This window comes from Asterias rubens, chromosome 22, assembly GCF_902459465.1.
Source record: "Asterias rubens chromosome 22, eAstRub1.3, whole genome shotgun sequence".
NCBI lineage: Eukaryota > Metazoa > Echinodermata > Asteroidea > Forcipulatida > Asteriidae > Asterias > Asterias rubens.
This window is the reverse complement of record NC_047083.1, coordinates 2,093,245-2,112,396: the sequence shown is the minus strand read 5'-3', so window position 1 is coordinate 2,112,396 and position 19,152 is coordinate 2,093,245. Positions and strand designations below refer to the sequence as shown.

At 40.5% G+C, this 19,152-nt stretch overlaps 1 protein-coding gene across 2 annotated transcripts in view; it reads left to right on the top strand.

Moving 5' to 3' along the window:
* Positions 1 to 19,152, top strand: part of LOC117305308 (DENN domain-containing protein 2C-like) — a 44,438-nt gene that overhangs the window by 5,844 nt on the left and 19,442 nt on the right. Inside the window, exons 2-4 of one of the 2 annotated variants that reach the window (XM_033790164.1) lie at positions 822 to 2,492; positions 7,739 to 7,804; positions 8,812 to 8,940. In XM_033790164.1, coding sequence (XP_033646055.1) covers positions 861 to 2,492; positions 7,739 to 7,804; positions 8,812 to 8,940 — 1,827 coding nt within the window. In that variant the 5' untranslated portion in view covers positions 822 to 860. The remainder of the gene's footprint in view (positions 1 to 821; positions 2,493 to 7,738; positions 7,805 to 8,811; positions 8,941 to 19,152) is intronic. The other variant, XM_033790165.1, reaches the window with a different exon arrangement.

The following is a 19,152-nucleotide window of genomic DNA, read 5'->3' as shown; positions in this document are numbered from 1 at the left end:
GATTTTCCGTGAACTTTGTCGTTTTGGAGATCGCATGCCTTTGTTTTGTTACTTTGTAAAATAAAAATGTTTGTCGATTGAACAAAACAGACTGATATATTAAAGTAAATGAACCATAGCAGAGGATATATTTTGTGAAAATTGGTAGTAATTAGGGAGGCTTATCGTACGTCCCATACTCCCATCTGAGAAGCTGAATTGTGAAGAACTTTGCCGTAAACAACGTGTTCTAGCCAAGGGCGATTTTGGTAGCCAGTACACATCCATCCATATCATATGACCACGGAGCACAGCCAGAGATTAAAAGTAATTGATTGTTCCAGAATGAGGAGAACTGGGAGGCCACGAGAAAAACGCTCATGGAATCAAGCCGAAACCAACGCACAACTGGACGCATGTATTGCCTTAGCCGGGAGTCGAACCAGGGCCAAAGTGGTGAGAGACTGGTGCTTAGTGCAATATTGTACATGCAGTGACCCATTTTACTCAGCCAGTATAAATCTTGCTCAGTACCTGCTTAGGGAAACAATTGAAATTGACTGAAAGCTTAAAGACGCCCCCTGATCATTGCCTTGGTGCCCTTGAAATGCTCCCAGTGGAAACTTACGATTTCCTCATAGGGTGCCCTTTACCAAGGAGAAAATGCCTGTGCCTTGAAATGCTCCCAGTTGATTACGATTTTCTCATTTTAGGGTGCCCTTTACCAAGGAGAAAATGCCTCTGGTGCTCTTTCTATTTCAAACATGAAGCAAACAGGCTCATCAGTTTCGTAAACTTTTAAAATTTGACTCAATGTGACTTTTTGTTTTGTTTTCTTTTAGTTTCCGGAGCGTCAAAGATGGTATAAGCCGCCGTCAAGTATGACATCGAGGGCTGCAAAGGGCGACAGCAAACCTCCAGTAGCAGCTCAGAGAGAACCTCCTCTTGGTCCTGCCAAGCTTAAAGATCGCATCCATCTTTTCGAAGGGTTGACGGCACAGTCAAACGGGAACGCTCAGAAGAACACATCCTCGAACAACACCGAGGAGGTGCTGTTTGTCAGGCATCCTAAAGTCGTCTCACTGGATCAGAAACGATGGACGCAGATTGAAGTTGGGGCAGCAGACTCCAAAGTAACTCCATGGCTTCAACAGCGTATGGGGAAAGGTACTGTGGGTGGGCGTCCCGACGTGAATCAAAACTCACCGAGCGAGGTTAAAAATGTGAAGCCGCCACTTTTGTCACCCAATCGGAGTAAAACGCTTGGTCAGGCCAGGAATCGGTCACCGATTGATAAGCCGTTGTTGCCGTCCAAGCCAACAGGGTTGACCCTGACCACGAAGGGTCACTTTCTTTTTGGAGACTTCAAGGATGGAAACAGCACCTCCAGCCCAAAACCAAAGACTGCGCCAGAAGATCGGCACTCGAGTAATGACTCTGATTTAGTCTACATAAAAGGCACTCCGGTAAAGTTACGGAATAATCGGAAGAGTTCAAGCGACTCTTCTGAGGTGCGGAATTCTGTGTTGTTAATGGTCAACAACTTTGAAAATAAGGAAGACACAAATGGGACCAACATTGGACACGAGAAAAAGGTGGACATCAGAAGACAAAGTGCGGACGTCAATCGAGGTCTGAGGAATGAAACAAGAACAAAAGGAGAGTTCTCCTCAAAGGAATCAAAGGAGGAGGACTCTTTTCAGTTTACCCGAAGACGATCGAAGAGTTTCTCGCACTACGTGCCGTCGGCATCCGTCAAACCACAAGGGCCGCCAGCCAAACCACAAAGAACGTTTGAACATGACATCTACATGGAAACTAAAAAGGTGCTCACCCAGAAAAATCCACAGGACAGATTGACAAGTACTCCAGTGGAGAGCACAGAGCACAATGAAGATGATGATGACAAAGATTATTTACTTCTAACCTCGTGCTCTTCTCCCCCTAAGCGTCCGTCGATTGCCCCTCCTCCTCCCCCTTCGAAAACCCAAGACCAACCCCCAACAAAGACCTCTCCAGCAGGTCTTCCGGTCAAGACAAAAAAGCTCCCAGATATCCCGAACGTTGCGCCGTACTCACCAAAACAACCGCGAATTCCAAGGAACATTAAGAAATACGAGGTCGATAGACGCTCCTCACCATCGCCACCTTCTCTGGTCCTCACCCCGACTGAAGAGCGCCCTCGGAGTGAAAGCGCTCTTGTGTCATCCTCCAGGAATCCGCCTTCTCGTCTGAGAGACTCTCACAGATCCTTCTCGAGCGAGGATGTCAGTAAGTTCTCCTCGCATCATTCCCCAGGGAAAGTCAACCCCAAGCTATCATCGGAGTACGCTGAGCCTGTCGTGCCGGACACCATCAAGCAGGCCGTCAGCGAGGAATGCCTCTTTTTGTCCGTGGAGGATCAGAAAGCGATTGTGGACTCGGAGGGGTACAGCATCCCTGGAAGTCATCTGTGGAAGAAGCCTCAACCTGTCGGAGAAAAGAGAGCGCTGAGTCTTCTCTGGAAGTCCACGGTAGGTTTTCAAGTTTGCCATTGTGAAATGACATGTTTTTAACCCACTTTTCACATACTCCCTGTGTCCGGTTGCGTATTGCGCGTACATAATGCGGATTCCTACGTATACCAATTTTTCAAGCAAAGCCAAATCTGGCTCTAATCAATTTTTCTTTGTATGAATTATGTATGATACGCAATATTGACACATGGACAGTGTGCGTATGTGGTTTGGTGTAATTTCATTCATGTCATTTATTCACAGTTTGCAATATGTTTTTTTATTACAATCATAAGTTACTTGACTGTTTCTAAACCAAACCCTCTTTGTGTTCTTGTTACATGTATAAATAATAAGTGGTAAAACAGTTCATAATGTGGTACTTGTAGTGTAAGAACTGCTAACCATTCTTGATAATAAATATTGCCAATTAATCCTTAAAAATTTATCATATCAACCCAAGGAAGGCTTTCTGAGGTAGACTTAACCCGTATCATTGTCTTACAATGTCTTACAATGTCTGTTTGCCGTAGCACCATTTATCTTTTGTTTGTATAGTCCCTAGCCTACAAAATGATACAATGTTTTTTCACCCTTGTTCTTTGAGTAAATGGAAAACTTCCTGTTCTATGGTCATGCCCTTTCCTTCTTTCATTTTACGAGCCACGCTTTCAATTTCATCTTGTACGTATACGTCAGTTGACTTGCTTGCAACTCTCGGTTTAAACACAAATACATTTCATGTAAATGCAATGTCATGGGAAAACATTTTAAAGATTTTGTTCCTCAAAAATCTCAACTTAACATGCTTAAAGGGACACGTTGCCTTGAATTGGTCGAGTTGGTCTATGAAAATTGTTTGGAAACTGTTGTTTTGAAATTCAATGCTAATTTGTGGAGTCAAAATTGTTGACCTCATAAAATGGCCGACCGTAAAGTAAAAAATAAAAAAAATGCAATTTCAAACGGTTACAATTGCTTTTCATAGACCAACTCGCCGCATTTGTCGAGTTGGTAGATGATGAAAAGCAGTTGAAAATGCAAAAAAAAAATTTGTGGAGTCAAATTTTTGTGACTGTGTTAGTTCGCAAACCAGTAAAAGGCTACACAAAAAGTACAAAAGCTTTTCATAGAACAACTCGCCCTATCCCAGGCAATGTGTGCCTTTAAGTCATTGATTGAATCACAATCAAAAAATACTCTCCCCCTTTTTGCACCCTGATATTTTTATCCTAGTCTGATCCCTTCATCTCTGTCCCAGCCCATTTCCTTCAGACGACCCCTAATTAAGTCTGTCCTTGGCTCATGTCCCAGGTTTATTTATAAACCAGCCTTCCTATCCCCCCCTTCCCCCTTTTAGTTCCGTCCATGACATTCGGTTTGCTCATTTGCTCAGCCTCCTCTGCTCTTTCCTTTGGCTAGTGGAGCAGGCCTCGAAATAACCCACTGCACCCACAGGAATAGCCCCGGTGCCCTGTGCTTCTACTGTGGTGGCCTTTTAGCCCTTTCAAGAACGAAAATCAAGGGCTGTGTGGGACTATATTTAAAAAAATGAACACATTTTAAACACAGTGGGTACTGTTATTTTATGCATTTTAGACACAACCCCAAAGTTAGGATAACTGGCCTTTGACCATGTTGACAACATTTTACAATAGGTGTCCAGTTTGGCTACACAATGTACATCATGGAGGGAATAGATTGCGTAGCCATGAACTACATGGTCGTAGTCTGTGGCCTGTATAATACATCACCCAACAGTCCACACCAAATTGTTTGTGATAGGATTAGTAGGTCATTGTGTGTAACTTAATTAAACACCTTTTGTTGTCCATACGTTTGCAAACCTGTACACACCAATTTCTACCTGTGGAGACACCTTTTGTTCATTTTCTTCGTCCCTGTACTTAAACGAACACGTTGCCTTGGATCGGTCGAGTTGGTCTTTCAAAAGCGTATGTAACCGTTTGTTGTAACATGCATATGGTTAGAAAGATGTTTTAAAAGTAGAATATAATGATCCACACAAGTATCACTCGAAATTGCGTGGTTTTCCTCTTACCTCGTCGACAAACACGGTCGGCCATTTATGGGAGTCAACATTTTGACTCCCATAAATGGCCGACCGTGTCAGTTCGCAAAGTAAAAGGAAAACCACGCAATTTCGAGGCAAATGTGTGTGGATCATTGTAGGCCTATTCTACTTTTTAAACTTCTTTCTAACCGATGCATTTTATAACAAACGGTTATAAACGCTTTTGAAAGACCAACTCGACCGATCCAAGGCAACGTGTTCCTTTTTAAACATCTTCCAGCAAAAATAGACTGTGCACAAAATGTCCTCGTAGAGCACCATGGTCTTAACAATTCCCCTACCTAAGGAGTCCTGTTGCATGGTTTCTGTTTTCTAGACAGTGTTCTTGTTCTAAAGATACGTGTAGTGATTAAAAGACAGTCTATTAAAAAGACAGTCTTTTGCTATCACACTTGAGTTGTAATCAATGGCTACTTGATACAGGTAAACGTTGTTTTTTTGTTTGTATAGAATTCCCTTTATGGTGACCCAATAAAGAGTGAGTGTTGTGGTCGTTAACATCCCGCCAATGGTGTTGTATGGCCACCCACCTAGCCTGTACAATACTTATAGTTCATGATGCTAAGATGTGCACTGACAGACAATACGTCTCATTATTATTCAATTGAGTAGGCCTATAACTTCCGCACAATGATGTGTGTTGCCTACCTGTACAAAGCTACCACAATACACAATCTAGAGTCTTAATAGTGTTGATTGTCTAAGATGCACTGAGAAGGCAATATCCCCAGGAAACACCTCTCATTTCCTTTCATAGCTTACAGCTTACTGTTTACTGGCTTAGCGCTACATAATGTACATGTCTACTACCCCTCCTCCCCCCCTTCAGACTGTCAGACATGTCTGAAGATAAATCAGGAACAAGATCCCCACGTTATAAAGGGACAGTACATACATGTTGGAACTTTCTAGTTTGGACTCGTTTCATAAATGTTTATAAATACATTGTGTAAGATTACTCCCGTACCCCGGCATTCCAGCACAATGAGGTAGTCTTATAGCGGGTCCAGTGGATTGTGGGTGTGTCGAGATGAGTCTGACTTTTGAGCCCGCCCTATAGATATGGCATTAAGTCAGTGCAAGCCCCTTCAAGACTCGTGTGATTAATTTAATAAGAAATTAGAAGCAATGTCCCAAACCTCTTTAGAGTCAAAATATATCCTGGCCCTCTAAACCCCTAACGGCAAATAAGAAAGGAGTTCAATTTATAAACAGTTCAAGTGTGAAACTGTGGATGTTTAGGGAACGATTTCATCCAACAATTTTGCATAGCAAAATGTTTCGACTGATTAGATTCTGTGGCACAGTGAATGCTAAATATTGAGTGCAAATTATGATTTTTGAGAAGCAACTGACAAATTCTGCGGAGCATTTTTTCGCTGCTATACTGCTATACAAGGGAAATCGTTCACATCAATGTTTTTGTTCTCGATTCACATCTGACATGTTTGGAAACAAAATGTTGGTTCAGTGAACATTTTGCATGTATCGTTACTGCACATCAAGCCCTGCTTGGGGCACTGTGTGATGGTCAGTGTGTACAGTGTACTGCAGTTAGTACCATAAAGCTTTAAAGCTGTCTTTTTTATTGCCCCGTATTGCAACTATACATTTCACATCAGGAAGTAAAAAGTCCTTTTATTGGCATCCGCACAGAGTTACATGACAACTCTACGAGTATTTCAAACAATAGTTTCACATTCAATAGCTTCCATTATCAAATGTATGGAGACCAAGGAATGCCATTTCTGAGGTTCTGTTAAACATGTCCTGATATTGCAGAAAGTTCCCTGAAAATAAACCAATTTGTAATAATAAATAATAATAATAATTTAGACTTTTAATGCGTACATATCCACCCTGCTTGGTTTTCAAGGCCAGTAAACCAAAAACAAAACAAAGAAAAACATACACAACAAAATTAGTCCTTTAAAACCTGTGACATAAGATGATTTTTGAGAAGAGATTGAATTTTGTGGTACAAAGACAAGATCTAAGATTAAGTGGTAGAGAGTTCCAGATGCGTGGCGCAGCTGAAGAAAAAGACCTGTCACCCCACGAGTGACGAGACTTGGGTTCGATGAGGAGAAGCATGGAACTTCCATGTCTGAGGGGTTTTAAAATTACACTAGATAGATGGCGCATTATAAATTACATTATTATGATGGAATTTGGCCCTCATTGTATTGAATGTAAATTCTAAATTGTTGGACGAAATACCTTTTTTAGGTACCTTTTGAAATACCTTTTGATTGCACATGTTGCAAGATGCAAATGTTGACAGCTCTGCATCATAGCAAATCCAGACAAGATAAAATCTCCTTGACTCAGATTTATTTTACGGAAGTTATCGTGACAATTTATCTCTCCATGCTATTTTGAACTATAAGAACAAGACTTAACAAATTTTGAGAAAATCATTTTGGGTTTGTCAGTCGTTGACAGTATTTTAATTCGGGAAGATTTAAGTCCAAAAAAAGAAATAGAAAGGGAAAAAAAAAAGGCCCAAGTAGTCGACCAAATCGCTGGCAGCCGGCGCTTCTGGATTACACTGGACTTGAAGCTCAAAATGTTGGCAGGACCAGGGGTGGCTAGTCTTATCTTGAGTTATATCGAGTTACACTAGTCCTATAAGGACTAGCCTTAAAGATGCTATGTCAGATCTTTTGCCCTAAATATTAAAAAAAAAATTTTTTTTTGAGTGAATGGTATTGCAAAGAGTATCACCCGCTGAGTATCACGAAAAAAAGTTAAACTTTTACTTTTTATGGTCGGGAACCATGAAAAAAATTTAAAACGTTTCTTTTAAAACACATAAGAATTAGTCACGTGATATATTGTCGGGATCCCGACAAAAACTAATTTTGAGCACTTTATTTCACTGCTACTAATAATTGGCGGACTTTTTTCGAGCAATGGCTCAAATGAAAGCTTGTAACTTTCTCGACCCCCCCATCAGAATGCCTATTGAATTTTAAATCAAAATTTTTGGGGTCAAATCAGCAAAAAATCTGACATAGCATCTTGAAGATTTTAATAATCTAACTCTTTTTAACATTGGGCCCAGTACTGTAATTGCTATCACCATTCTATTCTATTTGGCATTATGTGAAGGCGCTTTCACTCTTGTCTAACATGCTTCATTAACATCTCTCTTGCCATCTCTCAGCCTACCTCTCGCCATACCGTTGACATATCTGATCTAAGCCAACAACAGTCAGCAGTTCACCAGAAGGTATGTAACATATGTAGAGCTCACATAAAGTCAAGCCACTAGGCCAAATATCACAAATCATGTTAAAGCCATTGGACACTTTCAGTAAATGTCAGTATTGTCCAAAGGCCCACACTTTGTGATCACAACTTATATATAAAATAACAAACCTGTGAAAATTTAGGCTCAATCGGTCATCGGAGTCGGGAGAAAATAACGGGAAAACCCACCCTTGTATCTGCGCGTTTCGCTGTGTCATGACATGTGTTTTAAACAAATCCATAATTCTCGCTATCGAGAATTGATAATTGTTTTATTGTTTTCTCAAAAAGTAAAGCATTTCATGGAATTATAGTTCAAGAGAAGTCTTTCACCATTCCCTTCTGTAAACCCTGTAAGTTATTTGTAAATCTGTGAACTTTTTTGTTTGTTTTCTGTTCCGAAAGTGTATAATGGCTCAAAAAAAAAAAAAAAAAAGGCAGGACGCTAAACATTGATTTTTTTAGTCCAAGGCCTTAGGGACCCCAATCAAAACATTGTCACTAAAATACGTAGCACAAAGTTATCATTATCATCTTTGTGACATCCGTGTTTGACTAAACGTGTACTGATTAGTTGTGTAAACGTTCCATTCCAACTAAGCTTAGTGCGACTAGTGTCAAAGATGCGACTATTGATTGCTTAGTCGAGTGACGACTACCCTTTTTTCAATTAACAGGCTTCCCTTAAAATATTTCTTGCTGAGCTGCTGTAGTTTTTGAGAATGGAGCAAAACAATGTCACAAAAATTAATATTGTCTTTATGGTGAGATGGAAAATAATATTTTAGCATGTACAACACATTAACATGACTCTCCTGAAAAGATTGCTCTATGATTTAAAACAAACAAATTCTCAAAAATTTCATGACCAACGAAGCTCAAACTTCTACGCTAAATTGTATTCCATTCACATTAAGTAGAGATTCACGTCATGGCCAAAAACTTGATCTTATATTTTACCTACTCCGTACCAAATTTCTCCCTCAGCTCACAAGAGTGCGTAAGACCAGCAGCAATAAGAAGGAAGCCGCTAGACACACCTACACTGAACCAGGCACACATCTTGAAGATGAGCATTCAGAAACACCGCTGAGACAGAGGAGTAGACTGGTCACGGTAAGTCCAAGACATAGAGTCTTATAAGAACTAGAGGGCACACTGGCCTATATACGCGCCCCGGCATGCGCGCAGGCGGCCATTTTCTAAAGTTGACAAAACTGGCATCTCACAGCATGTGTTTGTGCGGCCATTTTGTAAGTTGACAAAATAGCATCACGTCAGAGTTCAATAAACACAAGTTCCAACGTGTACTTCATATTCGACGCGCGTGCAGAATGGCGCGCGTACCTCCGTGCGGTCCCGTCGCGTTTGTGCAAGAAGCATCACCAGTGCGCCCTCTAGTTCTTAAAATATATAACTCTAAGGTCTAAGACAGTATTACAGTAGGTTGGAACCCCCTCTATTGCCCTCGCCAAGTAGAAGATGGGTTAGCCTGAACATCTGACGTCACACTTCGAGGCTCGTGAATAACGCCAGAGACCTGCCTCCAAACCGGCGTGTATATTCACCTTTGACCTATATTCAATCCACATAGAGATACCCAGTCAAATTCTATCTCAGACGTTGATAGGAATGTACTGTTTTGGGCATACAGAAAGCTCATGTCACTGTGCATGTTTATCCAATGGAATAACTGGATCTAAGTAGCAGGTACCTGTCTTTATCCTTACTGGATCACATGCATCCAGGGTCTCTGTGAAGACAGTCCAGTAACTTGCTCTCGTTGGACATCCTGGTACATGTAGATGTCTCACGCCTGTGTTTCGGTCATCATGTTCGCCTGGTATCCTATCTCTGTGTTATGCTATACCTGCACAAATACGGTCAGGTATCCTTTGTTGTCTAATGCAATAGAGGTACACTCAAGGCGTAATGGTCTCAACACGACAATAGAAAAAACAAAATCTCAGCCAGGAAAGTAACAGAGCTGTCAACTGAGAAAATATGTGCTTGAGCTGAACGGTTGAGGTGTACTTTTCAATGTCAGTATTGAGTGTTCGTCTGTATTTTAGTCGGGGGGAAGGGGGAGGGTATTCACTTAGATGTTGGCTGGAATCCAGGGCTCTACTGATGTGTCATCTTTAGTACTATTTTGGGCGTCATTAAAGGCACACTCACTGTTTGGTGTTGGGCCAAGTTTTAGTTGGGGCATCTATGTAAAGGCCGTTGAGATATGGTGCACTATTTGGTTTGGGTAAACTTGTCTTCCTGCGAATGCGATACAAACTTTGGCGTCACAAATTCCTAAGGAATAATTCATATGAACTGACTTGTGTTCAACTCCTGCGAAACATTTGCTGTGAAAGCAGTCCTGTGACGTCAAAATTCGCTTTGCATTAACATTCACTGGAAGTATTGAACCAGACTTTAGACCAGGACACTCCATTAATGTTTGGCGCGGTGGTAGTCGAGTCGTGGTAATAGCGTACATGTTTTTTTTTAAAAAGTACTCAGTAGCTCTTTGGATAGAAGACTGCCCTCGCGAGATCACTGCTCTTTTGCGAGGCTGCTGGCTCCCGTAAAAACCTCTGAATCTTTTAATCCTTGCCCTCTGACTGGAGTCAGTGTTCCATCGACTGTGAGAGCTGTTGTGGTCAGGTCTGATCGTCTGAAGAAGTAAAACCATGAAGGTTGAGGACTGTTTCAGTTGCTGTTCTAAGACCAGAATGGCCTGATTAGGTTCAGGCCTGTTCAAGCACCCTACTGGAGCATTTCAAGGGCACCAAGGCAACGACCAGGGGTCGGTTTCACAAAGAGTTAGGACTAGTCCTAACTTAGGACTAGTCCGAGGAGATATAAAAATTGCATGGATAGTCCTAAGTTAGGACGAGTAACCGGTCCTAACTCGAGATAAGACTAGTCCTAACTCTTTGTGAAATCCACCTCAGGGGGCGTAGAGGCAATCGCCTTATTGCCTCGGTGAAATATCAGGGAGGTTTCAAGACAAGGTTGTGAGCATAGCCTTCAGATAACTTTTGTCAAAGTCCTCATACAAAAAAAGAAAGCGCCCACGACCACAGTGTTCGTAGACGAGAGTGCCCTCATTTACGTCCACAATGCGTCACAGTTTCGAGCAGCCTAAATTTGTTGAGCCCCTCTACCTCCAGTAGACCGGAAGAGTCCTGATGGGCTGCCAGAGTTTCGTCAGCCTAGGTGGCCCCCCCCCCCCCCCCCCCCAGAGAGAGAGAAGGTCAGGGTCAGGCTAGACATTTCCAGAGTTGTCTCATGGTTCCAAAAATAGAGCTGGCCTTTGAGGATTAAAGACACTGGACACTATTGGTAATTGTCAAAGACCAGTATTCTCACTTGGTGTATCTCAACATATTTGCATAAAATAACAAACCTGTGAAAATTTGAACTCAATTGGTCGTCCAAGTTGCGAGATAATTATGGAAGAAAAAACATCCTTGTCACACGAAGTTGTGTGCTTTTAGTTACTTGATTTTGGAACCTCGAAATCAAATTCAAGGGAAATTATATTTTTCTTGAAAACTACGTTACTTCAGAGGGAGCTGTTTCTCACAATTTTGTATACTATCAACAGCTCCCAATTACTCGCTACCAAGTGAGGTTTTATGCTTATTATTATTTGGAGTAATTACCAATAGTGTCAAATGCCTTTAATGTTGGGTGAGTTGCGGGTTAGCTCTAGGTCATCCGAGGTGGGTCGTTTATAAAGGAAAGTTGTTTGAGAGTTCTTTTTAATAGTGCCATCTTGACCATTGACAGGTCATCATTGGGGGATCTGATGGTGAACCAGTTTTGTTCTTACTCGGCAATTGTTCCCAAAGCGGATGTTTGTGATCATCCTTGAATCTTGTTTGGGCAGATAGCAGGCTCACTTCCTATCCCATAGTCAGAGTTACAAAGGTCTGGTTATAAAATTCAGGACCCAAAAAAAAAGACTGAGGTGTAATTTTATGGGTTTATTTTGTGTTAGTTTCCCCCCCCAATAATAAACAGGTATGTCCAGGGACTTGTGTTCTTGTCGCTGAACAAACTTTACATTTTGTGCTGACGCTGCAGAAAACATTATTGGACAATCCTTGTATACATGTACATCCTTTTTCAGATGAGCATTGATAACAGAGTTTTGGGCGTAAATTTGCAAGCATTTTACCTTTTGTGTCGGCGTAGTGGAATACGTATACATGTCAGAAACTTTGGTGAAGGTACATATATGCCTACATGTACATGAAGGACAGTGCTTGTATCCTTCTCAGTCAGGGTCTTATTTCATAGAACTGCTTCAGGCCTGATACTTCACGGAGGCAACGGAGGCGATTGCCTCCGTTGCCCCTTGTCATTGCCTTGGTGCCCTTGAAATGCTCCAGTAGAAATTTACAATTTCCTTATAGGGTGCCCTTTGCCAAAGAGAAATTGCCTTGGTGCCCTTGCCCTTCCAAAAACGAAGCATACAGCCCTGACTGCTTTTAGCACAACAGTCAGTAAATCTAAGCAAAGCAAAATTGGGTTACCATAGTGAGGTTACCAGCCAAACTACCACGTCAGGTGTATAACTTGTGACTGGGTATCCTGCCCATTTCTGCTTAGCAGCGAGTTGTTAAACGATATTCCCTGCTGAAGCAGCTCTTTGTTATTATTGGGCCGAGATGAGTGGTGATGCCAGAGTTTTGGACGTAACCGAGCACACACAATTCTCGTTCTAAAGTGTCAACTAATTTGTGTAAACTTGGTTTGAGTCATCGATGAAGTTTGTTCAACGGCTAATAAAAAGTGTATTGTTTCCAGTATAGCGTTTCGGTTATTCCGGTGTGGATAACTATGTGTTGATGAAACTCGTCTGCTGGAACTACATTATAAAGTCAGATTGCGCTTCAGTTTGTATCTGTTGGCTGTGGAGGAAAGTAGTTCCGTGGAGACTATTGTCAAGTTGACAATAGTGTCAACGCTCATGGAGCGTGAACAAATTTGTTGATGTTTGTTTAGAACTTCAATGCTATTCTGGTAAATATTTACATTTCAGATTTAACTTCAAGACTTCTATCGGAAATCTTGGCAATTTTATTCTTCTATGGTTCTTGTTTTTGTTTGAAGTGCATGCAAAAGAACACACGCTCGGACATGTAATATCCGTTTGTTGTAAAAACCCTTTGTCTAGTGACATTGTTCAAGTGTTTTGACCATGTGAAATTATGGAGAATTACACATGAATACTCCGAGATGTAAGTAGTCCTATAGACTTTGTTTATTTTATAAAAGCTTTTTGTAATGTAGTCCACTGGGAAAATAAACTGTACATTTTAATTACTGACCCCAGGGAAGTTTTAGTAACCCAGATTTTAAACCTTGTCATAAATGTTTATTTTTGTGGCGGAACAGTTCAGAGCACTAGACTCAAGCTCACGTGTTTCTGATCAGCAGAGTGTGGGTTCAAGTCTTTGTCTTGACACTTGAAGAGTATGGGTTAACCCTTGTGTTTCTGTTTCGCATAGCAAGCATCCATGTTTACAGGTAACACGCTTCATGTACAGTGATTAAGTTCACTTTTATTAGGCATCCTTAATTGCCAGTAATATTGTTATAATAATTTAATAATACACACATTACATTCTTAAAAAGCCCTAAAGCAAACAATCTGTTCCCAATTGCTAAAGGATTAGTCGAGGCTCCTCCTCTTTAATACTTTTTGCAAATTTGCTCTTCTACTTTTTGAAAACTTGCAAATTTAATTTTTTTTAATTCATCTTTCAATAATTAATCTTTCTGATCAGATCTGATAGAGTTCAATCTTTATTCACCAATCAATGACTCTACCTTTCAAGTTTGTCAGGGAAAAAAAAAAGGCTGTTTGAACATCACAAAGTTCAAGTGTGACAATGAAAGACCACAGCAACGGAAATTTCATGATGACATGTAGTCCCCTGGAAAAACCCCAGTTGTTGTTTTCCGGTTCTTGGAACAGCAGGAACTCTTCCTGAATGATTGCGAAATCTGTAATTGAGAGAGAAAGTGATTTTGAAATCAACAATAGACAAAGAAATCGCTGTCAGCTAAAGTGAAGAACAATAATAACGATACTATTCTACTTTTGGAGATATTTGCCAGAGGACTTATTTGAATCTACTATTTTTTTAACGGCAGCACTACAATAGGAGACTTTCCAACGCTAGGTGGCAGCAGACATACCGGGTAAATTTCCATTGTTTACGTAGTTCTGAACATGCGCATAATTCTGAGAACAATGGATTTACCCGGTAAGTCTGCTGCCCTCTATCGTCCCAGAAAGTCTCCCATTGACAAGAGAACCTATCAACAACAAACAAAGAAACTGCTTTTTGTTGAGTGAAGAACTTCATAACAAAATTACTCAATTCTACTTTTGGAGATATTTTTGAGAGGACTACAATTGATACAGAAACTGATTTTGAAATCGGCAATAGACAAAGAAATTGGTGTCAGCTAAAGTGAAGAACAATAATAACGATACTATTCTTCTTTTGGAGATATTTGCCAGAAGACTTATTTGAATCTACTATTTTTTTAACGGCAGCACTACAATTGACAAGAGAACCTACATGTATCAACAACAAACAAAGAAACTGCTTTTTGTTGAGTGAAGAACTTCATAACAAAATTACTCAATTCTACTTTTGGAGATACTTTTGTGAGGACTACAATTGATACAGAAACTGATTTTGAAATCGACAATAGACAAAGAAATTGGTGTCAGCTAAAGTGAAGAACAATAATAACGATACTCTCCTTCTTTTGGAGATAATTATTTGTGAATCAACTGTTTTTTAACAATTGACAGAGAAACTGATTTTGAAATCGACAACAAACAGAGAACTGTTTTCTGTTTTAAAAGTGAAGAACTTCATATAATACTCTCCTTCAAATAAAGTGCGTTCTGTTTAATCAAAGGGCTTTATAATATTGATACTATTCTACCTTTGGATATATTTTCGAGGACTTATTTGAATCTCCATTTACTGTCATTTTAACGACAGCACTGTACAGAGGAGGAAATAACCTTGCCGTAATGCAAACCATGCAAACAGTATTTGTAGGGAACCGTTGGGCACTGATTGACTGCAGGCGTGTACTGGGGCTGTGATGCTCTAGCATGGCAACAGGATTAAATTATGATCTCAGTAACTGTGCCAAGAATGTATGACATCAAACATTGTTAGTCGATGATCTACCGCCAGAGCTACAGGGGGTGACCGCATTTGTTGTGTCGCTCGATTACCAAGTACCACCAGTGCTTCATTGGCGACAGCGTATTTTTGGAGCTGTTTTAACTGTTAACACCAGAGCTACATACATGTAGGCGGCTGCATTTTGTCAGAGCTGGATTACTACATGTTACTACAACAAGTGCTACAAGGGGCAATCTGCATTTTGTCAAAGCTTGATTACCTACTACCACCGGAGATAATTGACGAGGCATTCTTTCAGTTCTCGATTACCCACTACTACCAGCCCTATACAAGGAGCAAACGTATTCGTTTTGGCCCGATTACCTACATGTAATACCACCAGACGTAAATTGGTGACAACATTATTTCAGAGCTTGATTGCCTACTACCCACCAGCCCCACAATGGGCGACGGAATTTTTTAAGAGCCTGGTAACCTACTAACACCAGAACTACGTTGGCGACAGAATTTTGTCAGAGCCCGATGACCCACTACCACCAAAACTAAGGGGCAATCACATTTTGTCAGAGCTCTATATACTGAGTAGTTTATTTTTAGACCTGACAAAGACGCTGAGAATAGAAAAACATCTCATTGCAAATCTCCGGACAGATGTCCAAACGACTCTCTACATGTACATACCCAGTGATTGGTGTTTCATCTCTGAAGGATGCTTAGTGGTTTGATGTTCAAGGAGTACATTTATATCTTGACTTGTCGCCTGTCCAGTTGTTGCTTGTAAAAACATCTTCAGCACCCTCTCAAAGGCAAGTGGACAGACGTCTTTTATACGAATTTCAAGAGTTACTTTTGTAATTTCAAAGTGGTTTTTAAACGGTGATCTTCTAATCTTGATGTTTGGTTGGAATTGTGTGAGTGAAATATCTTTAGAACCTTCTCAAATGCAAGCGGTCAACTTTTATTTGAATTACAAGACGTGTTTTTTGGAGTTTCAAATTGATTTTTGCCAGTGATCTTCCAATCCTGATGTCTGATTGTTGATTCCAAGTTGTTGATGTTTCCCAAACTTAACAAACTGCAAGATTGTCCAAGAAGATTTAATCGTCATCAGAGAGCCATTGGCTGGCCCATAGGCACCCACTTCTGCGAGTTGGCTGTGTTGCGAGTTTTTGACCTTCAATTCTGCGCAGCCCAATGTCCTTTAGTTCAGCGACCAAAAGATCACTTTGTGAAATTGTTCACCTGCTGACAGGACTGAGGATATCCTGTTCTCCTGTATTTGCAACAGGAAAGCAACATTTCAATTTGGAAGCTATGTTTCTGATATTGCATACATTGTAGGTACAGTCGCCGAACCACAGTAAATTGTCTACAGAGTCGTTTGTCACTTAGCTCATCTTGACCCGAAAAGCTGGAATTATATATTTTGTTTTCTGTAACTTCTTTTCGATTTGGAAGCTATTTTTGGGGATCTTGTCTTGCCTAGCTCCAGTCGCAAAAACTCGCAGTCATTTCTCTTCAGAGCTGGTTGTCATTTTACTTTATCTTGATTGAAAAGCTGGAATTATATATTTCGTTTTCTGTAACTTCTTTTTAATTTGGAAGCTGTTTTTTGGATCTTGCCATATTTTCTCCTCAGAGTCAATTTAATTCATCTTGACTGAGATGCTGGAACTATATAGTTTGGATCCTGCAACTTATTTCTGTGCGCCGGTGGATTTTCGCTGTTTTTTTTTCTTCTTTGAGAGGAGATGGTGCACTTTTCTTCAACGGAGCACTTTTCTTCAAGTACATTTTGTACATTTTTGCAAGTGTTCATTCTGAGAGATTTCCGGAGAATTATAAACCTGGATATATTTTGTTGATTTGATTTTTTGTTGGATTCCTTCATTTTGTGCGGATTTAAAAATGATGCTCGATGTAGACTTGACATTTGAGGACAGGCGTGTTATCGAAAGGATGGCCGAGAGGCCAAGTGCAAAGGTAAATGTTTTTAAATTTAGTCTTCATTTATTTATTTGATCGTTACTGGACACTTGGTAATAGTCAAAGAACAGTCTTCTCACTTGGTGTATCTCAACATATGCATAAAATAACAAACCTGTGAACATTTGAGCTCAGTTGTTGTTGAAGTTGCGAGATAATAATGAAAGAAAAACACCCTTGTCATACGAAGCTGTGTGCTTTCAGATGCTTGATTTCGAGACGTCAAAATCTAGTTCCGAGGTCTCAAAATCAAATTTTTGGAAAAGAACTTCTTTCTAGAAAACTACAATTTATACTATCAACAGCTCTCCATTGCTCGTTACTAAGTATAAGGTTTTATGCTAATAAGTATTTTAAGTAAATTACCAATAGTGTCCACTGCCTTTAATGAAATCTTTTGAGTTTAAAATCTTTGTCCCACTGATACGTATTTATTTAAAAGTCATCATTATTTGTCATCTTGCCTCGCCTTCCATCTCTAGGACCCCAGCGGGGGCACTGTGTGGATTTGGTTTTCAGTCCCTACCTGACTGCGTGGGTTTCCCCCTTGGATTATTTCTCTGGGGCTTCCTCCCACGTCTCAAAATGAAACCTCCTTCCCCCTGTCTTCTCTAAATGTAAGTTCTTGGCTCGTGCAGTGATCAAAAGTTCATTTTTCTGAGGTCCCCTGGCTTCACACCCAGAGAGAAATAATAAAATTGAGTCTTAGTTAGGCAAAAAAAAAAACACATGTTTACTGACGTTTTTTTTTTTTTTTTTACACAAAATGGTCGCCTGACTAATTTTTTTTAGCGAATGGCTTGGCTATTTTTCAAACCTTTTTTTTTGCTCAGATCGCAAAAATATATATATTGTTTTTCCAATCCCCCGAAAAATATTTTTTTTTTTTTTTAACAAAATGGTTTCATTTAGGGGAAAAAAAAGGAGGTAGCCTCTCTAAAAAAGGAACCGGCCGGGAACGCTAAACATGTTTTAAATTTGATTTGGCCTAATGAACATGATGTAAGTGAAGTTGGAACCTGGGATTCGAACCCCCCATTCCCTTAACCTGAGTGCATGACAATGCACCAAACCTCTCGGGCCCGACATAATATCACAATACCAAATCAACGAACCCCATTCCCTTAACCTGAGTGCATGACAATGCACCAAACCTCTCGGGCCCGACATAATATCACAATACCAAATCAACGAACCCCATTCCCTTAACCTGAGTGCATGACAATGCACCAAACCTCTCGGGCCCGACATAATATCACAATACCAAATCAACGAACCCCATTCCCTTAACCTGAGTGCATGACAATGCACCAAACCTCTCGGGCCCGACATAATATCACAATACCAAATCAACGAACCCCATTCCCTTAACCTGAGTGCATGACAATGCACCAAACCTCTCCGGCCCGACATAATATCACAATACCAAATCAACGAACCCCATTCCCTTAACCTGAGTGCATGACAATGCACCAAACCTCTCGGGCCCGACATAATATCACAATACCAAATCAACGAACCCCATTCCCTTAACCTGAGTGCATGACAATGCACCAAACCTCTCGGGCCCGACATAATATCACAATACCAAATCAACGAACCCCATTCCCTTAACCTGAGTGCATGACAATGCACCAAACCTCTCGGGCCCGACATAATATCACAATACCAAATCAACGAACCCCATTCCCTTAACCTGAGTGCATGACAATGCACCAAACCTCTCGGGCCCGACATAATATCACAATACCAAATCAACGAACCCCATTCCCTTAACCTGAGTGCATGACAATGCACCAAACCTCTCGGGCCCGACATAATATCACAATACCAAATCAACAAGTAGTAAGCCAAACAAATAAAATCATTAAAAGGCAGTGGACACTACTGGTAATTACTCAAAATAGTTTTTTAGCATAAAAACTTTCTTGGTGACAAGTAATGGGGAGAGGTTGATGGTATAAAACATTGTGAGAAACGGCTCCCTCTGAAGTGCCATAGTTTTGGAGAAAGAAGTAATTTTCAAAGAATTTGAATTTGAGACCTCAGGTTTAGAACTTGAGGTCTCGAAATCAACCATCTAAACGCACACAACTTCGTGTGACAATGATGTTTTTTTCTTTCATTATTATCTCACAAGTTCGATGACCGATTG